The sequence below is a fragment of the Choloepus didactylus genome, chromosome 8, assembly GCF_015220235.1.
Source record: "Choloepus didactylus isolate mChoDid1 chromosome 8, mChoDid1.pri, whole genome shotgun sequence".
Lineage (NCBI taxonomy): Eukaryota > Metazoa > Chordata > Mammalia > Pilosa > Megalonychidae > Choloepus > Choloepus didactylus.
The window spans coordinates 33297757-33319661 of record NC_051314.1 but is presented as its reverse complement, the minus strand read 5'-3'; the positions used below and the strand labels follow the sequence as shown (position 1 = coordinate 33319661).

Genomic DNA, 21905 nt, shown 5'->3' with positions numbered 1-21905 from the left:
CAAGGAGCAAATTGTTGATCGTCAAACCTCAGTTAATCAGAATGCATCAATAGGCAGGTTTTTCTCCTTGCACTTAATTGTCAGAAAAGAATGATTACAAAAACAACAGTGAACAAACCTCAGGATTTATTCCAGGTCAACTGCAGAGTCAGTTGAATTTTCCTACACTGCCTGCACCTGTGTGTTCCCAGCATTCTCATTCTACTTTACTAATGCAAGTAAAGGAACTGTAGGTGTTAGAATAATTTTCTAACACTAAAAGTTAAGAACAAGTCTGGTTAGTACTCATTGAAGTGGAGATGTAAATTCTCCACTTCTTATCCCCTTATTGGGGTTTGGAAAGTTTGCATTTTGAGGCTAACATACAGGCCCTGGTTGTTGGAATTTATCTGAAAATGAGAGAGAAGCATTGATGATGAGTGTGTGTCTCTATGTGTGTATCTGTGCTTGTTTGCGGGAATGTAGGCTGCAAGGGGGGTGGGTGAGTCTAAGAGAGTGGTCAGTATGTGACCTCAGTTTTTGCTCCCCTTTATACAGTCACTCTGCCCATGCAGAACTCGAGCCCTAGTTGTGCATGGAGAGTGGGAGCATAAGAGGATGTTTACTAAACTTCTCTACCCTGAAGAATCATTGATTCACTGTGAGATCAGGAGAAAACCTGGCTTTATATAATTTTCAGGAGAGAAGGCTTAGATTCCTGATAATTTCGATAAGTCCCGTTATTAATCTACAAAGAAGGGACCAAACCATTTAATAATATTTGGAAGACTGTGAGATACAGTGCCTTAGTTTTCTTGCATGTTCTTGCATTTTGAAGTCCTGTGGAATCTAGAATTCATGAGTGTTGGTAGGGTGTTATTTCTACTAATGTCTCTATTTTCCAAGCCCGCCATGCTAACCACTTAGACCAGAGAGTGTTGGATGGTATAGCTTTGCTTTTCTTTCCTTTTTCTTTTTTTAAAGCATTTTAGAACAAATGCCTACATATGCTTTGAGTGACATTCTGAGTCGATGTTAGACCTGGTTAAATCCCAGACAGATATTGTCACATCCATGGCGAGCCTCTTAGCAGATTGCAAAAATGCTTGTTGATGGATTCCTGTCTCAGGTCTCTTTAGCACTAGTTCTCAACTCGGCTCTTATACCACTAGGATGAAGGGAGTAGTTTCAGAGTGTTAAAAATTCCTGAAAACAAAATAAAGTAGATTATTTTAATTACAAAAGTACTGGAAAATACCATTACTTTTGCCATTGAAAGATGTCTCGGATCAGACGAAATGACCCCAGTGTACTGTGGTTCTCAGCCAATCAGGAAGGTCGTTGCTCTGCTCTGATTTAAATCAGAGCCGAGCCACAAGGCCAGCATCTCCCTCCAGCCTTGGCCACATCCTTTGTTTTTCTTTAACCTAAATATTAAGACCTGGTAATTTGCCTTGAAGGAGGTAGAAACGTGAAGATTTTTATGTAGAAGATCATATGTGCACCAGATGATTAAAATATTTTGCCTAATAGACAATGTGACTTTGTTGTTTTTTAGCAAGGGAAAAAAGATAATGCAGGATCTGGTTGTTACCTTGCATAGTGAATATAGTCACATTGAACAGTTATTGGAAGAATGAGTAGAGTAGCAGGTTGTATGGGATACTTGAAAAGGGCATAGCTAAGTTATGCATGACGGATTCCTAAACCAGAACCAAGGGCAGCAAGGATGCTTTGGTTGGGGTGTGTGTCGGTTTGATGCAGATGCCACCAGCAGTCATACCCTTCCACTGGATGCTTTGGGTAGAGAAAATACCTGAATAGGTACGTTAGCCTGACATGAATGAATGAACCGTTGGTCTGCACCCTAGGACAGTTTTAATGCTCTTTTGTTCATTTACTCAATACATTTTGTGGGTTAATAAAAAAAAAAAGAGTAGGTTTTAAGCACGAGCTGTTGGGAGGTTATTTGGTTTTGAAATCACTCATTGTCTATTTTTATACCTGTTTTCTTAGAAGTAATTGGGCCCACAAGGAACATTGAGTTATTTTAAATGAGTTCCACTCACTGCAGTTTATCTACAAGTCAGGCTTGATTTTAAATAGACATTCAGTGCAAAATGAGACATCTTTTGCTACCAATTTTACCTTAATGCTGTTATATTTTTTCTTCACATTAAAAATAACTTTAACTATTAGATGTTACTTAAATTTAGAAGAAACCCTCCTACTTTGGCACCATAATTCCATATATAGCCAGACGTGATATTCATGTACAAAAATGTGAGAGAAACATATGCATGCAGATGGAGAGTAAAGCTATAAAAGGGATCGTTCCTACCTTCTTGACTTGAGATGCAGCTAACACCCCCCACACATGTCCACCACATGAGCAGGTGGTGATATTTGAAGACTGCAGATTCACTGTTTTTTATAGATGCCTTCCAAAGTGAATATATTACAATACCAGATTTATGTACAAATATTTATGCGTTGCGTCTGCATTTCCTAAACCATGAAAAAGCTTTGCTGAGAATGCCAAAGAAAAGCAGTGAAGCCTGAATCTAGAAGCCTGGAAGAGTTCAGTTCTTGCTTTTGGTAACATCCCTGTAAGGTAGCTCTTTGTGCTTCTTAAAAGTCTCTTAAGAAGTTGTCACTGGTGGTCCTTCACTCACAGGTACCCACAACTTTTAACTACTTTTGCAAGGATACTATATATATAGTAGGACTAGCTAATGTCAGTATTATCCAGCTAAATCTTGACATTATCAGGAACCAACACATTTTGGCAAATACTTAATTTCAGAAAAAGAAAAACAAGACTTACAATACTGTCAGCACTTTGTAAATTATTAGCAGTTCAATAATTATATTTTAAAGTTTTAACACTGATCGTATGCCTCTAAATTATGTCAGGATCAGCTAACTAATGTCAGTTTCTATCCGTACTATTCTTTTTTGTTTGTTTGTTTTTTGTTTTTGTTTTGTTTGTTTAAGCAGTAAGAATTTATTGGCTCACAGTTTTGAACCTAGGAGAAGTCCAAAATCAAGAGTCAACAAGGCGATGTTTTCTCCCCAGATGTGGCATTCTGAGACTGGCTGCCAGTGATCCCTTGTCCTGGGCTTTTTGTCACATGGCAGTGACTTCTTTCACTTCTGTTGACTTCCAGCTTCTGGCTACCGCCCATGGCTTCTCTTTCTGTGTCTAATTTCCTTTGCTTATAAGGACTTCAGCTGTATTTGACTAGGGCCCACCCTAATTCAGTATGGGCACACCTTAACTAATGCGTTTCATTTTAAAAAGACATTTAAAATGTTTTCTGTGGGTTTACACCAGGAAGAGGGAAAGGTAACTTTCCCAGGAATGCTGACTTTAGGTGACTTGACCATCCAGAAATAATTGAAGAAATGCTACTTTGTTATTTCAAGTTCTATTGAGAAGGCTGAAGAGTTTCTCTGGGAAGACTATGGCTTCTCTGCTTCTCCAGGGCTTTCTCTGAAGGAAAGCTGGGACAGTAGGGGCAAGGGTTGCTAGTCCACCCAGTTCCCAGGAATATTAGTGGCCTGATGCATGAGTGAGAAGCAGTGACTAGTAGAGACATGCTCTGCGGATGGCAGTGGTCGAAGTGTGGACCTGTGGGGAAGCAGTGGGACCCGCGGTGACCTTGGTGTAGGACAGGGGAGCAGACGTGGTGTTCACACTGGAGGCGTCTTTGCAGAGACCAGAGAGATGAGCAGAACCACGCGGGGCGGGAAGAGCTGTAACTTTCCCCAGGGCAGAATCGGAGGAGAATTGCTATGCAGATGGTGGAGGTGTCCCGGGCCAGGTGCTGGCCAGGCCAGGGAAGGGGAAGATGCGCAAATGGTTACCTTTTTGTCAGGAAACACTCATTACTGGCCTCAGCACTGGGATGCTGAGGCACAGCTGTGCAGACCTCCTGGTCCCCGGGATCCCTTGGGAATCCTTCTGGGAGGAAGGGATGGTGTTGCAGCTCACACCTGACCCGACTCCTCCCCAGGGTTGCACCGTCCTCCCTGACCCTGGTGTGCTCCCATTTCTCCCACCATGAGGTCCTGGCATGTGTGCACGTGTGCAAGTGAGGGACAAGGCAGGCACGCCGTTGGAGGCCATTCGTGTGGATGGAGTTAAGCCATTGTTAAGCCAACCGTATTGCTTGTTGCTGTCCATGGACAAAGAGCAGTGTCCACATTTTTAATTAGAATAGTTAAAGCATGATTTTTTTTTAATTAAATATTTTATCTTGCTGCCCCCCCCCTCTTTGGTAATGTTTCCACTGGGTGGTGCTGCAGGAATTCCTACCTTTTGCCTTGGATCTACCCTTCCCAGAAAGACGCCTCTAAAGCATAATAGGAGGAAGTCCTGATTTAGAAAGATTTTACAGTTTCAACACAATAGAAGAGTTTGGAGGATGCTCTGACAGGAAATGTTTCAGTTTCTGGATGTGGAAAAACCACCATCATTTTGTATCATGCACAACGTTCGTAGTTCACTGAATATATACTTTTGGCTTTCACCAACTTATTATTTAGCACAGAAAAGCTTTCACATTTATCTGAAAGATTATGGTTTTCATTTTGATGGAAGTGGTGTGTCCGATTTCCTATATTTTTATTTTTGTAAACTATCTTAACACATTATCTAAATAAACATTTTCTAACATTAAAACAATTGCAAAATTAAAAAAAGTATCTCTAAGGCTTTATTTGAACCTTAAGACATTATTTTATTTTTATGTATTTTAAAAACCATTTACACACTGTATTGATCAAAAGGATAACCTGTATTTTTACTTTCAAAATACTTTTAATCTTAAGAACTTATTTTACGTTGATAGCTTTCACGTGAGGAAGGAAACAAGGCTGGCCTTATTTATCCCTGTTGGTGAGGTTGAAACATAGAGAACGTAACCTCTGTCTGTGATCCTGTAGGTCTTTAAGGCCTGGGTTGCAACAAGAATTTATATGTCCTGAAATCCCCCACCACCTGCAGAGGATTGAATTTTATTTATAAATAGTATGAAAATTTGCATAAAAGATTGCATAAAAGATTTTCCATACAAGCAAAGGCCTCTGAAATATAAGTCAAGAATAATCTGAGGGGAAATGCCCCTTGGATATTAGGGAACTCATTAACTTGAAGCTCAAGTCTAAGGACAGTTTGCAAGATTTTAAATGTTTTAACAAATGCAAAATAGCATCATTTTTCACATGTAGGTTATGTTTCTTTGAGAATCCCAACTGTTGCTTTCTTAGAACCTGAAACAGGGCTTCCCTAGAGAAGTTTCTTTGTAAAGAGAAGTATTTGAACCCCTGCTGAGTGGTAGGTACCATACAAGGTGATTAGTGGGGTTCCCGGTCTGCCCCTATTCGCACTTGGAGGGTTTCTTATGACTTATATCATAGTTACGTGAAGTGCGTGCGTGTTTCATGTCCTGCTCTTTCCAGACTAGACCATGCACACGTCTTCTTGTCCCATCGTCCAGGGTACACATGCCCGAGAGTGGCAGGACACTAAGTTGTACAGGATGCACAGCTTCCAATGTCCTGTTTTCACAGTTGACCCAAACTCGATTATTTACCATTGGATGAACCTGGAGCATATCCAAACCAATATACAGATCTTTTTAAAAAGGAAACTGGTTTAAAACAACAACAACAACAACAAAACGAGCAGGGGGATGGGTTTGAGGATTCTTGAAACAAAACCGATCAGGAGTCACAGATGAGGCAAGACCAGAAAGGAACAAGGACATTTCCTGATTTGATTCCTCGTGGGAATGTTGTATCGCCCTCTGAATTAAAATGACTCTTCTCCTAGCAGCGGTGTGGTGTGTGTATAAAAAATAAAGCTTCTACGAGGGCGAGTATGTGTGCCTGTTGAGAACCTGGACTTGGAGCCAGCTGCTCCTGGCTATGAGTCTCTGTTTGCCTGTATTAAGCCTGTGGTCGTGAGCATCTTATTTCACCTTTTAAGCCACGGCTGCCTCCTGGGGATAGCAAACCAAGAGTCTTAGGTTGGCATGTATAAAGCACTCAGCACTGGGCCGTAGTAACTGCTCATCAAATGCTAGCATTACAAAAAAGAAAAGCTCCTGTTTAGAGAAGTAACGGATTTTTTGGAGAATTCCATGGAATCTCAGTATTGCACATGGTGGAGCATGTAACAAAAATTTCCTTTAGAACTGAGATTTAATTTGGGATTCACAAATTATCTTTAAGGTTTTAAAGACTCTGTTGAAGTTATTTGTATTTTGTGTGGAGATCCTTTTTTTTTTCTCCTGGAGAATTTTAGATTCTCAAAAGGGTCCACAGAACAAATAGATGCAGAAAGCATTTCCCTGAGGATGTGGTTGAATGTGTGTGTGTCTATCTATTCCGTATATGTGATTATATATATTAGGTTGTCCATATGAAATTGCTGGTATCTGATTTGTTTTTGACCCACAGAAATGGACATGTTATATGATTCAACCTAAAAGTTGTGATATTTTGGGGAAACATGATTGAAACAGTCTTATAATGGTAGATTATAATAAGGTACAATTATAGCTTATGTTCATGTTATTTATCAAACCTTATCAAGTTAAGATTCTGCAGACAGGCTTGGACTGTTAGTAATCCTATTTATCAAAACTATCATTTGCTGTGTTCAGTATTACAAAATAGTGACTCATTGACATCCAATGAATCTGTTTTCTGGTTCTCCAGTTTTCTGATCCAAATGACTACTGTTAGGAGAATCTGCGTAGTATTTTTTCCCTGTTGCCTTCATAGAGTTAATTACTCTGGGGAGAGAAAATTCTCAATGGGTTTTCTTGGGAAATAAGAATAGCAGCATTCTTTCTGAAAGCAGAGTTTGGCCGTCATGTCGAGGGTTAAAACAGACCTGACACACGAGGCAAAATGAAACCGGAGCCACAATTACAAAGTGGGACAGATGTAGGAGGCCAGGTTTCCTGTGGCCCATTTTCCAGTTTCCTGCCTGCAACCTGCAGAAGAGGAGGAAGCCAAGAGCTACCAAGTATGAGAACTGAAGGGGGACGTGCTTCAAGCCAGAACTGAGATAACACGCAACACAACACGGAAAACAAAAGCAATCACAAAGAAAGTGAATGTTCGTGTTTTAGTCCAAAAATGTCTGGGAAGGAACAACCCATCCGTTTAAAGAAAAGGCATTGTCGGTGTGAATCAGTGGAGGGGGAGGGAGGCCTGAGGAGTGTTCCAGGTTGTAGGAGCTTTAGATTTGTATAGCCACCTGGTCTTTCAAGACACAGTCTGCTTTTTTAGTATAGTCGGTCACCTGAAAAGGTTTTCCCTGAGCGTCCAAGACTTCTAAATCTGTTTCACGGGTGTGTTGTTGGTAAATGAGGATAAGAGGGAGGTAGCTCTAGTGAACTTCATCCTCACTTTGGGAAAACTGGGTGACCAGACCAGGCCAGTTGGCTGCTTTGATCTAGCAGGCTTGTGTTCCTTTAACTGCCCAATAAAATTTTTGTCTGCTATTTTCATGTACATTGAAGACTATAGACTGCACACGCTGTGGCTACCTGGCAAGCCGGGCTCAGGCAGTCTGAAGACACAGAAGAAGTGGACAAGTCGATCTCTTTCCCCCAGGACAAAAAGTGGGAAAAAAAATATCTATGTCTAGACTTTTCAACCAGCTTTAGAAGATTCTTTGAAGAAAGATATTATAATCCCTACGGTAAGGGTAAAGCATTTGAGATCCCAAGATACTGCGTTTATTGCACACATTTTTATCAAGTGCCTATTGTGTGCCAGTTGCTGGATGACAGTAAAGAAATAATGGCTAACAGTAACTAGCTCCCTTTGTTGGAGGGGTATACTGTACTAGGCCCTGTGCTGAGCTTTTTCTATACAGCATCTTGCTGAAATTGACTTAATTCTTTGAGATACAGAAAAATAGGTGTGTGCTTCTGAGACAACAGTCATTCACTCTGCATCCGGACTACCATTCTCTGAACCCAGGAGAACAAACACTACACTAGGAACATTAGGTGTTAGAAAGGTGCTAAGATAGCGATCAAAGAGTTACCCATGGGTTAGGCAGCATGGAGTGAGAAGAGGCCCTTTCCTGTCTTGATGTGGCCCAGTCTGAAAAAGGGGGATAAGCTCGAGCTGGGTTGTGGGACGGCAGGGTAGGGTGGGAAATGGCATGAATATACAGATATGGGAGAAAGGAGAATAGCTCAAGGCTCTTTTCTCAGCCAGTTTTCCAAAGAAACTCATCCATAAAAAAGTCACCCATGAACCTATTGCATTACCTTCTGACTCACCCAGAGAACCATTCAGAAGGAAAGAGAGGGGTGGTTCCTACGCAGAGTAAATAATATGTTATTATTATGGTGGTCCTCACTGATTTCCCACAAAACGTCTTTGCCTTTCTTCAGATGGAAGCGTTATTTGAAAAACATAGCAAATTTTAAAGTAAATAAATATGGTAAGCAATACCTACTTTCCCCCGCTTTTTGTGTTCACTTTTTTCTTTTAAAAATGGGCAATCTGTAGTTGTTCAAAGAATGAATGAGAGAACAAACATTTGTTAATAGGTAAACAGGACTTTGGGGACATGAACTTGGCCTTGCAGATTAGCATTTTTTTACATGCAGTGGCTGACAGTAATTAAAATAATCTTTTGAAAATAAATTTTAATAATCTTAGTTCCACCTCACAAAAATGATGAAGACTTCAGAATTTGTATATGTCTGCCTGTTTACCAAAATTATGTTATGGCAGACCCCAAATAATGCAAAAAGTTACTTTCCAATTCTTTGACACAAGTGTGAGGTTTATCTTTTATAATAAGATAGGTTCTGCCCTTTCTTTTGGACAGTGATAATATAATGGGACAAAAACACGTTCTGGACAAATTGGGTTGAAAGTGGAGAATTTATGGTGAGAAGTGTTCAGATTCATCCTCATTTCTCTAAGGATGCAAGTTTTAACAAACAGATAGACAAATACTTACTGTGCACCCACTCTATTTATTCCTTACACAGGAATTTTTCTCTTTTCCTTGGGCTCTCTCATTTCTGACTGTTTTCTAAAAGTTCCCACAACATACAAAAGTTTAAGGAGAGTGAAGATGATAATTTTGCCCCCTCAAACCCCTACCTCAGTGTAACTTTAAAAATGAAACCAAGAACATGCAAAGAGAAGCTTCTAGGTTGCTGTCAACAGAAAGAATAACAAATAAGTGGGCATTTAGAGTTCTAAGAATGGAAGCGAAAACCTCATATTTTTTGCATGGGGATTCTGTGCAGCCCCAACTCACGTTACAACGTCTGGCGCCACCTCGTGGCAGACAGAAAACAGGACCAGGGAGAAAAAAGCTGGGAGGAGGGAGGCATCTGCTGAGGGGGCAGAGAGGCAAGGAACTGCCTCTTTGTGGGACTGGGAACTTTAAGCAATTCAGGGAAACCCTCTTTGTTATAAAAATGTATAAAATTGCAAATACAAAACTTCTAGGGCCCCTCCAGGACTTCGGAAAGGGCTTGTGCAAATGGGTGGTCCCTGATGCTTAAGCTTCTAATTGCTTTGCTATGAATCTATCTCAGGGCACAGATGACAAGGGGTTGCTGGCTGTCCTGGGGTAGTGCTAACTCTCCTGTCAGCAGGGCTGCTCCCAGAGGTTGGTGCTCCTAATTTGAAGGAGCTTAGTAGTCCCCACCATCCTGCCACCGGGTTAACTTCTGTTCTCTAGGCTGAGGGTACGGGTTGTCTCTGGGTAAATTCCGGGTGCCCATTCTGGATTCCTGCCTTGGTCTTTCCTTGCTGCTCCTGCTCCCACCCTGCCTGCCGGGAGTTTCAGCCTGTGCTCAAGCCCACTCTTCTATGAAGCCTTCTCCAGCCAGCCTGATCCTGATCAGTTCAAGTTTCCTGCATTCAGTGGGAGGTGTGTTGCATGGAGTTTAAGGGTGTAAGCTGTTGAATGTACCAACCTCAATTTTATTCATTGATTTATTTATTTGGCAAATATTTGCTGGGAACCTGCTATGACCCAGGTGCTGGGGATACATCAGCGAGCAACGCAAAGGTGCTTACAGGGTTGACATTCGAGAGCAGTGCTGCTCAAACCGTCGGTGGAAAGGGACCGGTTTTTAAAATGTCCAACATATTGTGGACTGATAATTTTGTAAATACAATAGACAGTACTAGGAAAATGAATTTAAAAAACAGATATCAAAATACAAGCACCAATTTTTTATTAGATTTAACAGATGTAAAATTATGTCTACTTGAGAGCAGACATGTTTTAACATACATACATTAAATAAAATTAGAATAAACAATAGGGAAAAATAATTACCAAACTGTACATATTCATTGAAAATGCATGTAAAGGCAATTAATAGAGATTAATACTTGTCACTTTTTGTCATTTTGTAATTTTAATCAAACCAAAAAGTCATAAATGAAATAGAAGATCCTTCTGTTAAATGTCTATAAACACATTTTAAACAAAACACCGTATTTATCAATATTTTGCTTTAATGCAGCGAGTGAGCCTGCTTCTTGCTGGCTAACTTCTTTACTCTTGTTTGGATATGACTGAATTATTCACAGGAGATGATGTATATAAACTATATCTATTTTGTTTTAATAACGCTCATGAGACAGAAGTCAGTCTCACAGGTGTGTTGATGGGAATGGAAGAAGAGATTTTTAAACCAATTTCAGCAAACTCAGGATATTAATTTTTAACTTTTATCCAGAATGAAGCAAGTATTGCTGCATTTTAAAAATTTATCTTGAACCCCTCACCAGTTGCCAGGTCCCACAATTTTTTTCTGTAAAGTGATAGTTAAATTTAAGTAATCTTTTAATGAAATGAGTGGCTTCCGGAGGTTTACTCATTTTGGGTTACAGTTGAAAAACTAACCTTAAAATATCACATTTTTACGTGTCCTATTGCATGCAACTGGGCCCACAGCTTGTGCCACTGGTTCAAAAGACCAGCCAGCTCATCAGTCACCCGGATGTCTCCGCAGTGTCACGTTGCAATAGAAGTCACTATATAGTTTCTCTTGATTTCTAGACTTAGCTCATCAGGGACTGGTGGGCAGTAGTGTGCAGTGGTTTGTTGGCCATATGTCTAATAGACTGTTCTAGAGGCCCCTGCTCTTCCACAATTGTGCCTCAGTTCCCTCATTTACAAAATGGGAATAATAATTATATCTAACTCATAACGGCACTTGTGAGAATTAAATGAGGTATTGCAGGTAAATGGTATTTGGTAAGAGCATAATAAATAATATCTAACATGTACAGAGATGACAAAGATAAGGCTTTGACGATTGGGAAAGTCGGGTTAATTAATGAATGACTAACACAATGAACGCGACTATGGTTATATACTAAAAGAAGGCCTGGTGTTCACGTGTGTGTGTGTGTGTGTGTGTGTGTGTGTGTGTTCGTGTTCGTGTTCATATACGTGTGTGTGTAAATCCACTCAGTAAATCCACATTTGGTGTCTTTTAATCTCCCCTGTCCTGCCTGTTGTACTCATTATTCAAGCTGCGTCATTTATCATCTGGGTGGTTACTGCATTTTACCGCTCTCACCTTGTTTTATGGGTGATGGTCCTGTTTTCCCTCCATGGGGAGGGAGCAGCTCTCACTTCTTTTGTACACGGTGATCATTAGACACGCAGTGACCTGAGGAGATGTGCCTGACCTTATCGCGCCCAGGGAGGTGGGTAGCTAGTACCCCTTTACCTAAGGGAAAAGAATTTGTGTCACCTGAAGCCATAAGATGCCCTGGGCACCTGGCTGCTTTCAGGAGCGGCACAAAACTATTTTCATATTACTTGCATTCTTAAAAAAAAAAAGTGTTGAGGGTGGGAAGTAACTACTTAGTCTGTATAAATGTCTCTTACTACTGCTAGTGGTTAAGCTATTTATTCTTGAGCCACACCCTCCACCCCGAACCCCCAATCTGCATCTGTGGCCCTGGCTGGCCCAGGTGGGAACACCCCCTGTGGGCTCCGTCTTTAGCAGTCATGAACAGTGCTGTCATGGCTGTCCGTTGGGTTGTCATTTTTAGAACATTTCCCTTTCTCTCTTTCTGACGCATTACCCCTCATCTCCTTGACATCCCCCCTCCTGGGGCACAGGACAGATGGGAGCAGAACTAGCCCCAAGGAAAGTGTGGGTATCCGAGGGCAGTCTGCTGGGAGGCCTCAGACAAAGCATTTTAAACCAGGGTTTCTTAAGCTGGGGTCAGTGAATATGTGCTCAGGAGTCAGAGTTTTCTGCAAGAATTTTTAAAATTTTGTGCCTTTATTTTTAACGATAGTCTGAAAAATAAACACAAGCATACTTCAAGTTGCCTAATAAATAGCCAACACCTTATAACTGAAGACTTTCCTAGGATTTCGGTGCCCATATTGGGATCATTGCCTAATGAAAAAAGAACCAAGATGTACACAATTTCTAACTGATGCCTTTGAGCCAGGGCAAGGTCGGTTGACATGACAACATGCTCTATGAAGGGGTTTCCCTGTGATTTGAGATGTGGTAGTTAACATACTATGTCCCAGGTATAGTTTAAGTAGATGATTAGTAACTCATATAATCCTGACAACCACCCTGTAAGGGAAATATTTTTATCATCATCTCCATTTTACCCATGAGGATACTGAGAGTTAAGAAGTTTACCCAAAGTCCCTAAGCCAGAAAGGACCAGTGCTTGCATTTTATCCAGAGAATATGGCTCCAAAGTCTGCTCTTTACTCACTACGCTATGCTGCTTTCCAAATAGACAGAGGTGGTTCTAGGCAGTGAAAAACTGTGCACTGCCTAGACCCTAGAGGAGACCACTCCAGATTATCTGATTCTGATTTTCTGGAAGTCATTTTGCAACCCTGTTACTTATAGATAACCAATAGCAAAATAATTCTTCGCTATAGATATGCAAATTCTTTCCTATCCTGTAGATTCTTGATTGATTCTGCTACCCACCCATAGAAAAATGCATTGATAAATGCTTCTGATCTTTTGCTTCTGTTTTGAACTAGTTATAACATCTGTCTGGCTCCCTCATTGATTAATGAGTAAGATAAAAATCTTTAACATGTGTTCATTTTTATATCTGTATGAGTGCCACAATTTTATCTTGGGTGTTATGTATTTTTAAACTGTTTTGAGTTTTACCCTTTTTTGAAAATTATTTTTTTAGCAAAGCAATTTCTCAACTCTCGCCTTCTCCATTATGCCTTCCATGACCGCCTTCTGTTGTTCTGCAACCTTCCCCCATACTCGCACCCTAGCACTCCCCATACCCCAGGTTCCTTTTTCCATAGTGCTTCTCTTTCAACATGCCTTGTAATGTAATTAGTTATGTGTGTGTTATCTGTGGCCTGTCTTCTCCCACTGGGATGTAACTTCCATGAGGGCTGGAGTCTTTGACTCTTGTTCATGGATGAATCCCTAGGCAGTGTCTTGGCATAAAATAGGTGCTCAAAAAATATTTGTTGAAAGAAGTGAGAAGATTGAGTTGCTATAGGGAATAGTAGTATAAACACACCTTACTCAAAAGAACCTAAGTTGGAACAGCCCTGTAATACATAACCTTTTTGTGAGTCCTGGTTGAGTTTCAATAAAACATCATCTGTCCTATGTAAAATGAATTGTTAGTTTGACTTGGGGGAGGAGCATAGTTTCATATTTTATCTGTTTTATTTATTTAATTGGATTGTATCATTTATAAACCTCGAGGAGCTGAGCCCCAGTTTTGTTTGCATATATTTAAGCAGAATATAATAAAAATAATTTGTCAATACTGAGAACACTTTTTCTTTTTTTTGGTCCTTTAAGGGGGTATGTATGTTATTCAGATTTGACAAATGGTTTTAAATGGTCTTAAACTACTGAACTGTGGCAAGATCTAGGCTATAAACTGCAAAGGAAGAGAAGCATTTGAGTAAATAGCAGGTAGCATTGTTCTCTGGAGAGGCTTAGAAGTGGTCTCGCTCAGCCAGCTGCGGTGACCCTTGTCTCTGGTCAGCACCAGTGAATTGTGGAGAAAGATCCAGAGGCTAAAGGCCCTGCAGGCAGTGAATTAAGGTGAGGTCAGAGGAATATGGAAAATATCGAGTGTTATGGGGGCACCTTCTTTGGGTAAGAGCAGTGATGCATTTAAAAGTAGGCTCATCTCCTAAATATAAAAGTGCATAGTTTGATTTGCATAAGGGCATTAAAACACCTGATAAGGTTTCGTACGTTCAAAAAAAGATCTGATCAAGGGAAGATAGAGAAGCATTTTCTAGTTAGCAAAATTAGATTTGGGGAATATTTTTCAAAGATGTATAGCCTTTCTTTCATGAATTCTATATATTTTAAGCTAAGAGTTGTGGGAAATCAGCTAAATGAGGTTATGCTGATGAAACATTTTAACGTAATGCAGGCCTTTGCATAATAATGTATCAAGCCTAAATCTCAAGTAGCAACACTGTCTTGAACTTTTTATTGAATAAGAACCGTAATATACTGTACAAATTACTAACATTCTCTGTAATGGCATCCAGATAAATTGGAGTGATTGTATCTACATGTTAAAATATAGGAGCTCATTAAGGATGCTCAGTATCGGAATTAATGTTAGGTTTAAGAAAGAGATATATTCATTTAGATGAATTTTTTAGAGGCATATATACGTGTTAGCAGTTTTCGGAAGGCCATGTTCCCCAGTAACAATGATAGAACTTTTTTCTCCCCCGGTGTCCTGGGGGGTGGGGTGGGTAGGTGGTTTGTAGCTGCATGAGATGTGCTACATTGTGATTGTATGTGAAAACAGCTATGTAAATTATGAAACTTAATTTAGTGTTTCATTTGATTTGTAGCAGTACAGAAATAATAATTACAATAAATTAAGATTGAAACTAAAATTCAAAGTGCCCTCTAATGAAAAGAGCCACAGCAGCAATGCCCAATGGCAACTCCCTGCTAGCCTGTCCCCCCAGGCCCTGCCTTCCTCACTTACACCCACTCATTTTAATCCCACTCATGGCTCTGGCCAGAGAGGGTGGTGGGGTTCAGAGCTGCCTTGGGCCCCCACTATATCCCAGACTTCTGTCAGGTGTGGGAGGGAAGCAACAGGTCTTTGTAGATATGATTATAAAGTCAGGGAAATTCTTTTGAGACTCAGTCCTGAGTCATCTGTAACTGGGGTTTCAAACAGTAGAGAGGTGTGTGGTTGGACAGTCTTTGAAACTGGTGACCAACTAGGGTGAAGGAGTGACTGAAGATAGCTGGGGAACAGAGACTATCTCCATCACCCCAAAACATCCCCTGGCTATTTTTAATTCCTTTATGACTTTTTCATGATTCTATCATGTACATTGTTAAACCCCAGAACATCATGATAAAACACTGCAGTATTTTTTATAATCGGCCTGGTGTTTCTCACAATTTACCCTTCCTACTAGCCTTCTACTTCTCTGTGCTAGCCTGGCTGTGAATCCTCACTGAGGAGGAAGTGAGGGAGAAGGAAAAGATCGGTACCCCAGGACACCCATTTAGCTCTGCTGTGGGCTAAGAGTTTGTCAGTGGCAGCTCGGTGGTTCTTAGTTCACAGCTCCTTGTCCTCCCTCAGCCCAGTTCCTCTGTTCCAGAAATCTGGGAGGCCAACAGTGGATCCCCATCCTCCACCATGTGATCCTCTGCCTTTCTCTCTCTACTCTTTTGCACCTTCCTTCTTCTCTTTCCCCCTTTCCTGCTATTCCCCCACCTTTGCCTTAGGCCTGTCACTAGCACCCAAGGCCATCACTTGTGGCTTGTGGCCCCTTGAGTTAAGGACAGTCCCCCAGTATAGGTAGAATGCTTTTCATGTTTAGCCACACCTCATGATCATGAATTTAAACTCCATAGTGTGACGAGATTTGCACCACAGAGAAGGAAGAAAGCTGTTGGGTGTTGCAATAGTCAACTTTTGCTGCAGTGGTGCTGCATTACAAATCACCCCAAAATTCATTGGCTTGCCACAACAGCATTTATTTTTCTCACTCACAGGTCTGCTTCAGGGATGCTGAGTCAGGCTGTGGGTTGGTGGGACTGGGCTCCAGGCTTTAGGTTCTGATCTGCTCACGGGTCTCATTCAGGGCCCAGGCAGAAGGGCAAGCAGCGTCCTCGCGGTAGCAGGAGCAGAAGAGGAAAAGTGTAAACACGCAATACCTCTTAAGACCTTGGCTCAGAATTGGCATATTGTCACTTTTACTCAGCATTCCACTGGCCAAATCAAGTCACACAGCGAAGCCAAAATGGGGAGGGGGAAAAAAACACTTCACCCACTCTAGTGCCCCTTGCCTGGTCACTTGGATGAGGAAGGGAGTGAAGAATCAAGAACAGTTATCTGGTCTACCACAGGGCAGCTCAAAAGTCATGCCCAGTTAATGTCATCTCTGACACACTGGGTTGGAATTCCATGAAAAGTGTTTCCAGAAAGCACAAGAAGCTCTGAGTGGGGGCGGATGGAAGTATTCAGTGTAAAATACATGGATATATGTTTTTGGCGTCCTTGTGTCGCGTTTGGAACATGGTGGTATGTGTCAGTTATTGGGGGTGGTGGCAGGTTTTGACGACTTTCCTACCTGGAACGTAAGCCAAAGGCCCCGCAATTCCTTCCATCCAGATGCCAAAACCCACTGGCATTCTTCTGCCCTTTGGAGCATCCACTTAAACTTTCAGAAATATTTTAACGCTTCCTATCTGATATGTTTAGCCAAGAAGACACCAAGAATTTGAGGCAACTGTTTGCAATTCTTAGTGCCAATGAGGAGAACGTTTGTGGCTCCTCCTCACATAATCAGAGGGTGGATCAGGCCAGGAAGTGGTGCCTGAAAGCTGCTGTGAATCCCAGCAGTTGTGCTTGCAACAATCAGCAGATGCAAAGGGGGTTTTGATCCAATGGTGAGAAGATCTGTCCTATAGACCGAGTGACCACTGTGGTGAATATTGATTTCTGCAAAGAATGTCTCTTTTAAAGAGCCATAAATAAAATGCCCCTGTGGGTCTTTTGAGAACTTTCTTAAGCTGCTTTCCTTTAACTGAGAAACCCACATTGCTAGGAGAGACAATACAGTGGTTTCTTCTGGCTAAATGTGTGAAAGGAAATGAGGAAGTGAATACTTACTGGGTGGTGAGGTATTTTTACATCTGCTCCCATGTGGAAAAGGAGAAAAATAATTGTCAGAATCTGAAAGCTGTCCCTTTAAAAGGAAAGCAGAGAGGAGTTGTGGAGTTGATAAAAAGTTGGTACAAATAACCCTCCCCAAGGCAATATTGCTGCAGCTTCTGGGTTTCCACCAAATCCTGCTTCTTTCTGTCTTTCTTGCTGCCCCTTTCTCAACTGCTGTCTTGTTTGTTCCCGTCACCCCAGGCTGTGCCCTGGGACTTCATTGTTTCCTCCTTGCTGTCCTGGGGGAGGATCCTCGGCTCTTGGCCCTGCCTGTCAGCTTGGCTTTGCAGCTTCCCCCCTTCTCAGAGGCGAGCTTTCCCACCCTCTGGTCATCCCTGGCATTGTCAGCCCAGCACTGGGATCTCACCCCCATCCTGCCCAGTTCAAAACTGAGGGCACTTTGGGTGTTGGATGACTATGGTTGGCCTCTGGTGAAACAGTCCCATCCTAATTTAATGAACGTTGGTAAAACAGACACAAATTTTTTTTTCTTTTTTGAATGGGAAATGACACCCATTGCCATGAAAGTCCTCAAACGACTGAAGTTGAGAAACTGTCTGATGGAGTGGGGAAAATTTTCCTTGAGAAGGCTCCATTTGGGTTGGGTCACGATGGATGGGTAGGAGTTCACCAGGCTCCAAAACTAGAGAACAGCATTTTAGGCAGAAGGAACAGCACTTACACAGTCCATCCCAGAGTCAAGGGGAAAAGGTTTATAGGTCTACTTTTCATAGTGAAAGAAATGATTTTCATCTTTGCACATGTGAAAATGGAGTTTGACCTGTAACATGACAAACACCTGGGAAAGTAAAGATCTTTTCAAATGGCAGTGACCCATTCTTCAGTTCCACAAACGACTATTGACTGAGCATCTGCTGTGTCCTGGCATTGGTGCTGAGAATATAAAGGCAGATACTGACAAAACCATGAAGCCCATCATTTAGTAGGAAGAGTCAGGTGCATTGACTGTTACATAACTTCATTCCCCCAGGTCCTTATATAAATGCATTTATTATGGGGTCCGGTGTATCATAGCAAATAATGGGCTGGAGACTGACCAACAAAGAAGTTGATGGGATGGGCAGGAATAAACCCAAGTGTTAAGTGGGGAATTGTGTGAAGGGGGGACAAATTTCCCAAGTGGTCAGTTCATTATTAACATTGTCATGTTATTCCTGATGCAACCCTGTGGCATGTGGGGACATGTGTTGTGCATGCACCTGACCTGTGCATTCACATGTGGCTTCCCTGTACTTCTGCATCAAGGCTGCTCACCAGAAGGCAGCCCAGTTAAGAGTGGGTGCTTGTCTGGATGGGAGTGGGGACTACTTTTTATTAGGGTCACTGGTGGGCGGGGGTTGGGGTAGCTCAGTGGTTCTCCGTGTTGAGTCACCTCGGATGTGGTTGTTGACCCCACACCTGGTTCACTGGGCATCCAGCCCGGCAGCTGCTGACCTGGTCTGCCCTCCCCTCCCCGCGCAGGTATGGAGAGTGCAATCACGCTGTGGCAGTTCCTGTTGCAGTTGCTGCTTGACCAGAAACATGAGCATTTGATCTGCTGGACATCCAACGATGGTGAATTCAAGCTCCTCAAGGCAGAAGAAGTGGCCAAGCTGTGGGGACTCCGGAAAAACAAAACAAATATGAACTATGATAAACTGAGCAGAGCCCTGCGATACTATTATGACAAGGTAAACCCTGGACCCTACGGGAGACTGTCTGGGGGCGGGTCCCAATTTCATATTTCACTGATGAAAGTAGATAGACGGTGCTTTGAATTCAAGTTAGAACGAAATAGAGGCAATTTGCGCTGTTATTCTTGTGAGAGAAACTGTGCTGTAGGGATTTTTTTTTTCTGGAAGTCCTTTTGGGTGTTACTCTGGATCAGATTTTGTTCCCTTTGCATTTTCAGCTGCAAGAACTTTGCTAAGCAATAGAAATTAATTATAGGGAGGTTTGGGGACTTCGCTAATGTTTATTTGTTTGCATGACAGAATGAATGTTAGAATCTAGAAGTCTTGTTTGTACTGTCTGGTTTTTAGTTCATGCAAACTGGGCCTTTCCTGGGGAATGGTGACTTGGGCAAGTTATTCAACAATTTGGTGCCTTACCATCCTCTTTGATAAAATGGGGAATGATGATCATGCCTCAGGATTGTTGCAAAGACTCGGTGAGCTATTCCTTGTTAAGTACTTAGAACAATGCTTGGCCTGTGAGAAGTATTTGCAAGTTCCTAGGAAACATCCCTAATTAGAAGAAAAACTGTTGTCATTTTTAAGTCATAGGAATGAGACAGAGTGGTTTCTTTAAGTGGTGGTATGATAGAGTTGCCAAATCCAGGACAGGTGGGATGAGTTTTCTTGCATGTCTGGGAAAGCAGTTAATGTGCCTGTTGGGCAAAATTACTGTTATTTAGGGATAACCATTTAAGGCCTGTAATTATTGACTATTTCTGTTTGAACCTGTTGTTGCTGAAGATTTAGCCTCCCAGACATAAAGAGCCGTAATAACAGTAAGCTTTTGTTCAGGTTTTAAAGTTCATATTGAAAGATTAATTAAAAACTGATTTAAATATTAGTGCCTGGTCTATCTTTAGTTCCCTCCATCTGCCAGCCTCTTAGGAATTCAAGATATAAGGATTACACATTTCAGGAAGTAGAGACATCATTAATTATAAAGTGTTTATATGATCATAATTGCATATGATTATGTCATTGAAATGCTAAAGGTACTTTCCTTTTTTTTTTAATTAGAGAAGTTGTGGGTTTACAGGACCCACATGCATAAAATACAGGATTCCCCTATATCATCCTGTTATTAACACCTTGCATTGGGTGCTTTCCTTTTAATGTAGCAATTAATTAATCCTGACTTAACACAAAATCCTACAAAGATGTAAAAAGCACTTCTCACAAATTGCACTGTCTGAAAGCCTCACAGATGGTTTATTGTTTTGCATTTTTCCCCAGGTTCTAAGTTATACCATGGGAATTGGGGCTCAGAAGGAAAACAGTCATCTCTCCTGCTGGTAGGGTGCCTAAAAGCACAGCTTTGAGACTATAATAATAATAATAATAATAATAATAATAATAAATGATTTCATTGTTTTAAATCAAGGTGTCAAAGAAAAGAAGTCCTGCTTCTTTGCCTGTGTCTTCATGTGACCTGGGCTTGGGGGCTAATAATTATGTCTCTTCAGCACAAAGGGAAATCATGGGCTGGAAATGACTCCTCAAAAGATCTGCAAAGCCATTGCTGTTTGGGCTACACCTGATCTCCCTTGGTCAGTTTCTTCAGGCTTCTGGAGTAAGCAGTTTTACAGCCTTTAGTCAACAAGTATATTGTGTCCAAGGCCTGTGCTGAGGACTTCCTTCTTTTTATCTTCTGTAAACTTTTATGGCAACCCCATGAACTATGATACAGTTATCCTCAGCTGCATTTTACAAGAAGGACCTGGAGGCTTCATTTAAGAAACCCACCCAAGCTCATGCAGCCAGTAAGTTGTAGAGGCAGGATTTGAACCTGGTTCATCTGCCCCCATTACTAGCCTAAAGGCCATTCTCCCTCCCCTCTGGGCCATTTCATTTCCTTTACCTTTGAACCTCTGAGATCCAGATATGCAGTCAAGCAGGCAGTGCAAACACTATTTCAACCAAAGAAAGTGTTTATTACCCAGAACTTCAGTACTGAAAAACCTCTGCAAATGCTGCGCATTGGGTTAAGCTCAAAGTCAGGGATCCAGGTGGCCTGCTCCCCACCCTGGCCTCCTCCCTCGCCTCTGGGGTCTGGCCATATGACCACAGAGCAGCAAGATGGAGCTAACTTGCTGGCCAATGCTGGCAGAGGAGCTCCCACAGCCTCCCCTGTAGGTACAGTTGTCATGAAGTTGTGCAGGTGTCATCCCTCCAGAAGAGGATGCTCTAAATTCCTACTTCAGCACATCTGCACATACAGCAGACACATACACACACACATGCATGTACATGGCAGTTTGAATCTTTCTTATGAAGTGTTCTCAAATGATGAATAAGATTGATCATTAGATTCCTAATATATTTTAAAATGAAAAGGAGACAGGAAGAGGGAGGAGGGGTGAGGAGAGGGAGAGAGGAAGAGGAAGGTGGCAGAAGGGGATGTTGGGGAGGAAGGGGGAAGAGGGAGGGAGAAAGAAGGAAGAGGAGGAGAGATGTCAAAAGAGAGTTAACAAAAATTATACTGTATTTTACATCTTATGATGAACAATTTCTTATTCAGTGGCTATATAAGTCAAACCATATGAACTGGCCGACATCTGACCATTTTTGATCCACAAAAATGGCAATTTTGTATGGTTCAGCCTCTAACTGAAAGAAAAATTTGAGGGGGCTCTTTGTGAGTGTGAAGCCCTGGGCCACGTGGGCCCATTGTGCGTTTTTTTGTGTGTATGGTTACCCAGATTCAGTCTGACCCTGCCTTCCAGTGTCCTTTCCCTCCCCATCCCTTTCTGCTCCCCCCCCCCCGCTCCTCCCACTAATGCTTATCCAGAGCCACTGGCATCAGTGAGGTAACTCCCTAACACAGGTTCTTGTCTCCTGTGGTCTTTTCTATCCTTTGCTAACTAGCATCTCCTCACTCTTGGCTGAAACTGCACATGCCTTGGTTTATCCTCATAGGCAAATTTTCCTGCCCAAGTAGACAAAACCCAAGAATATCATTATTTCTATGTTATATAT

General features: G+C 41.7%; 1 protein-coding gene across 2 annotated transcripts in view; it reads left to right on the top strand.

The window, feature by feature from the left end:
* ELK3 (ETS transcription factor ELK3) overlaps positions 1-21905 on the top strand; it is a 67471-nt gene that overhangs the window by 8180 nt on the left and 37386 nt on the right. The window contains exons 1-2 of one of the 2 annotated variants that reach the window (XM_037845734.1): positions 18981-19363; positions 20163-20221. In XM_037845734.1, coding sequence (XP_037701662.1) covers positions 19264-19363; positions 20163-20221 — 159 coding nt within the window. In that variant the 5' untranslated portion in view covers positions 18981-19263. Of the gene's footprint in view, positions 1-18675; positions 18885-18980; positions 19364-20162; positions 20222-21905 lie in introns of those variants that run through there. The other variant, XM_037845733.1, reaches the window with a different exon arrangement.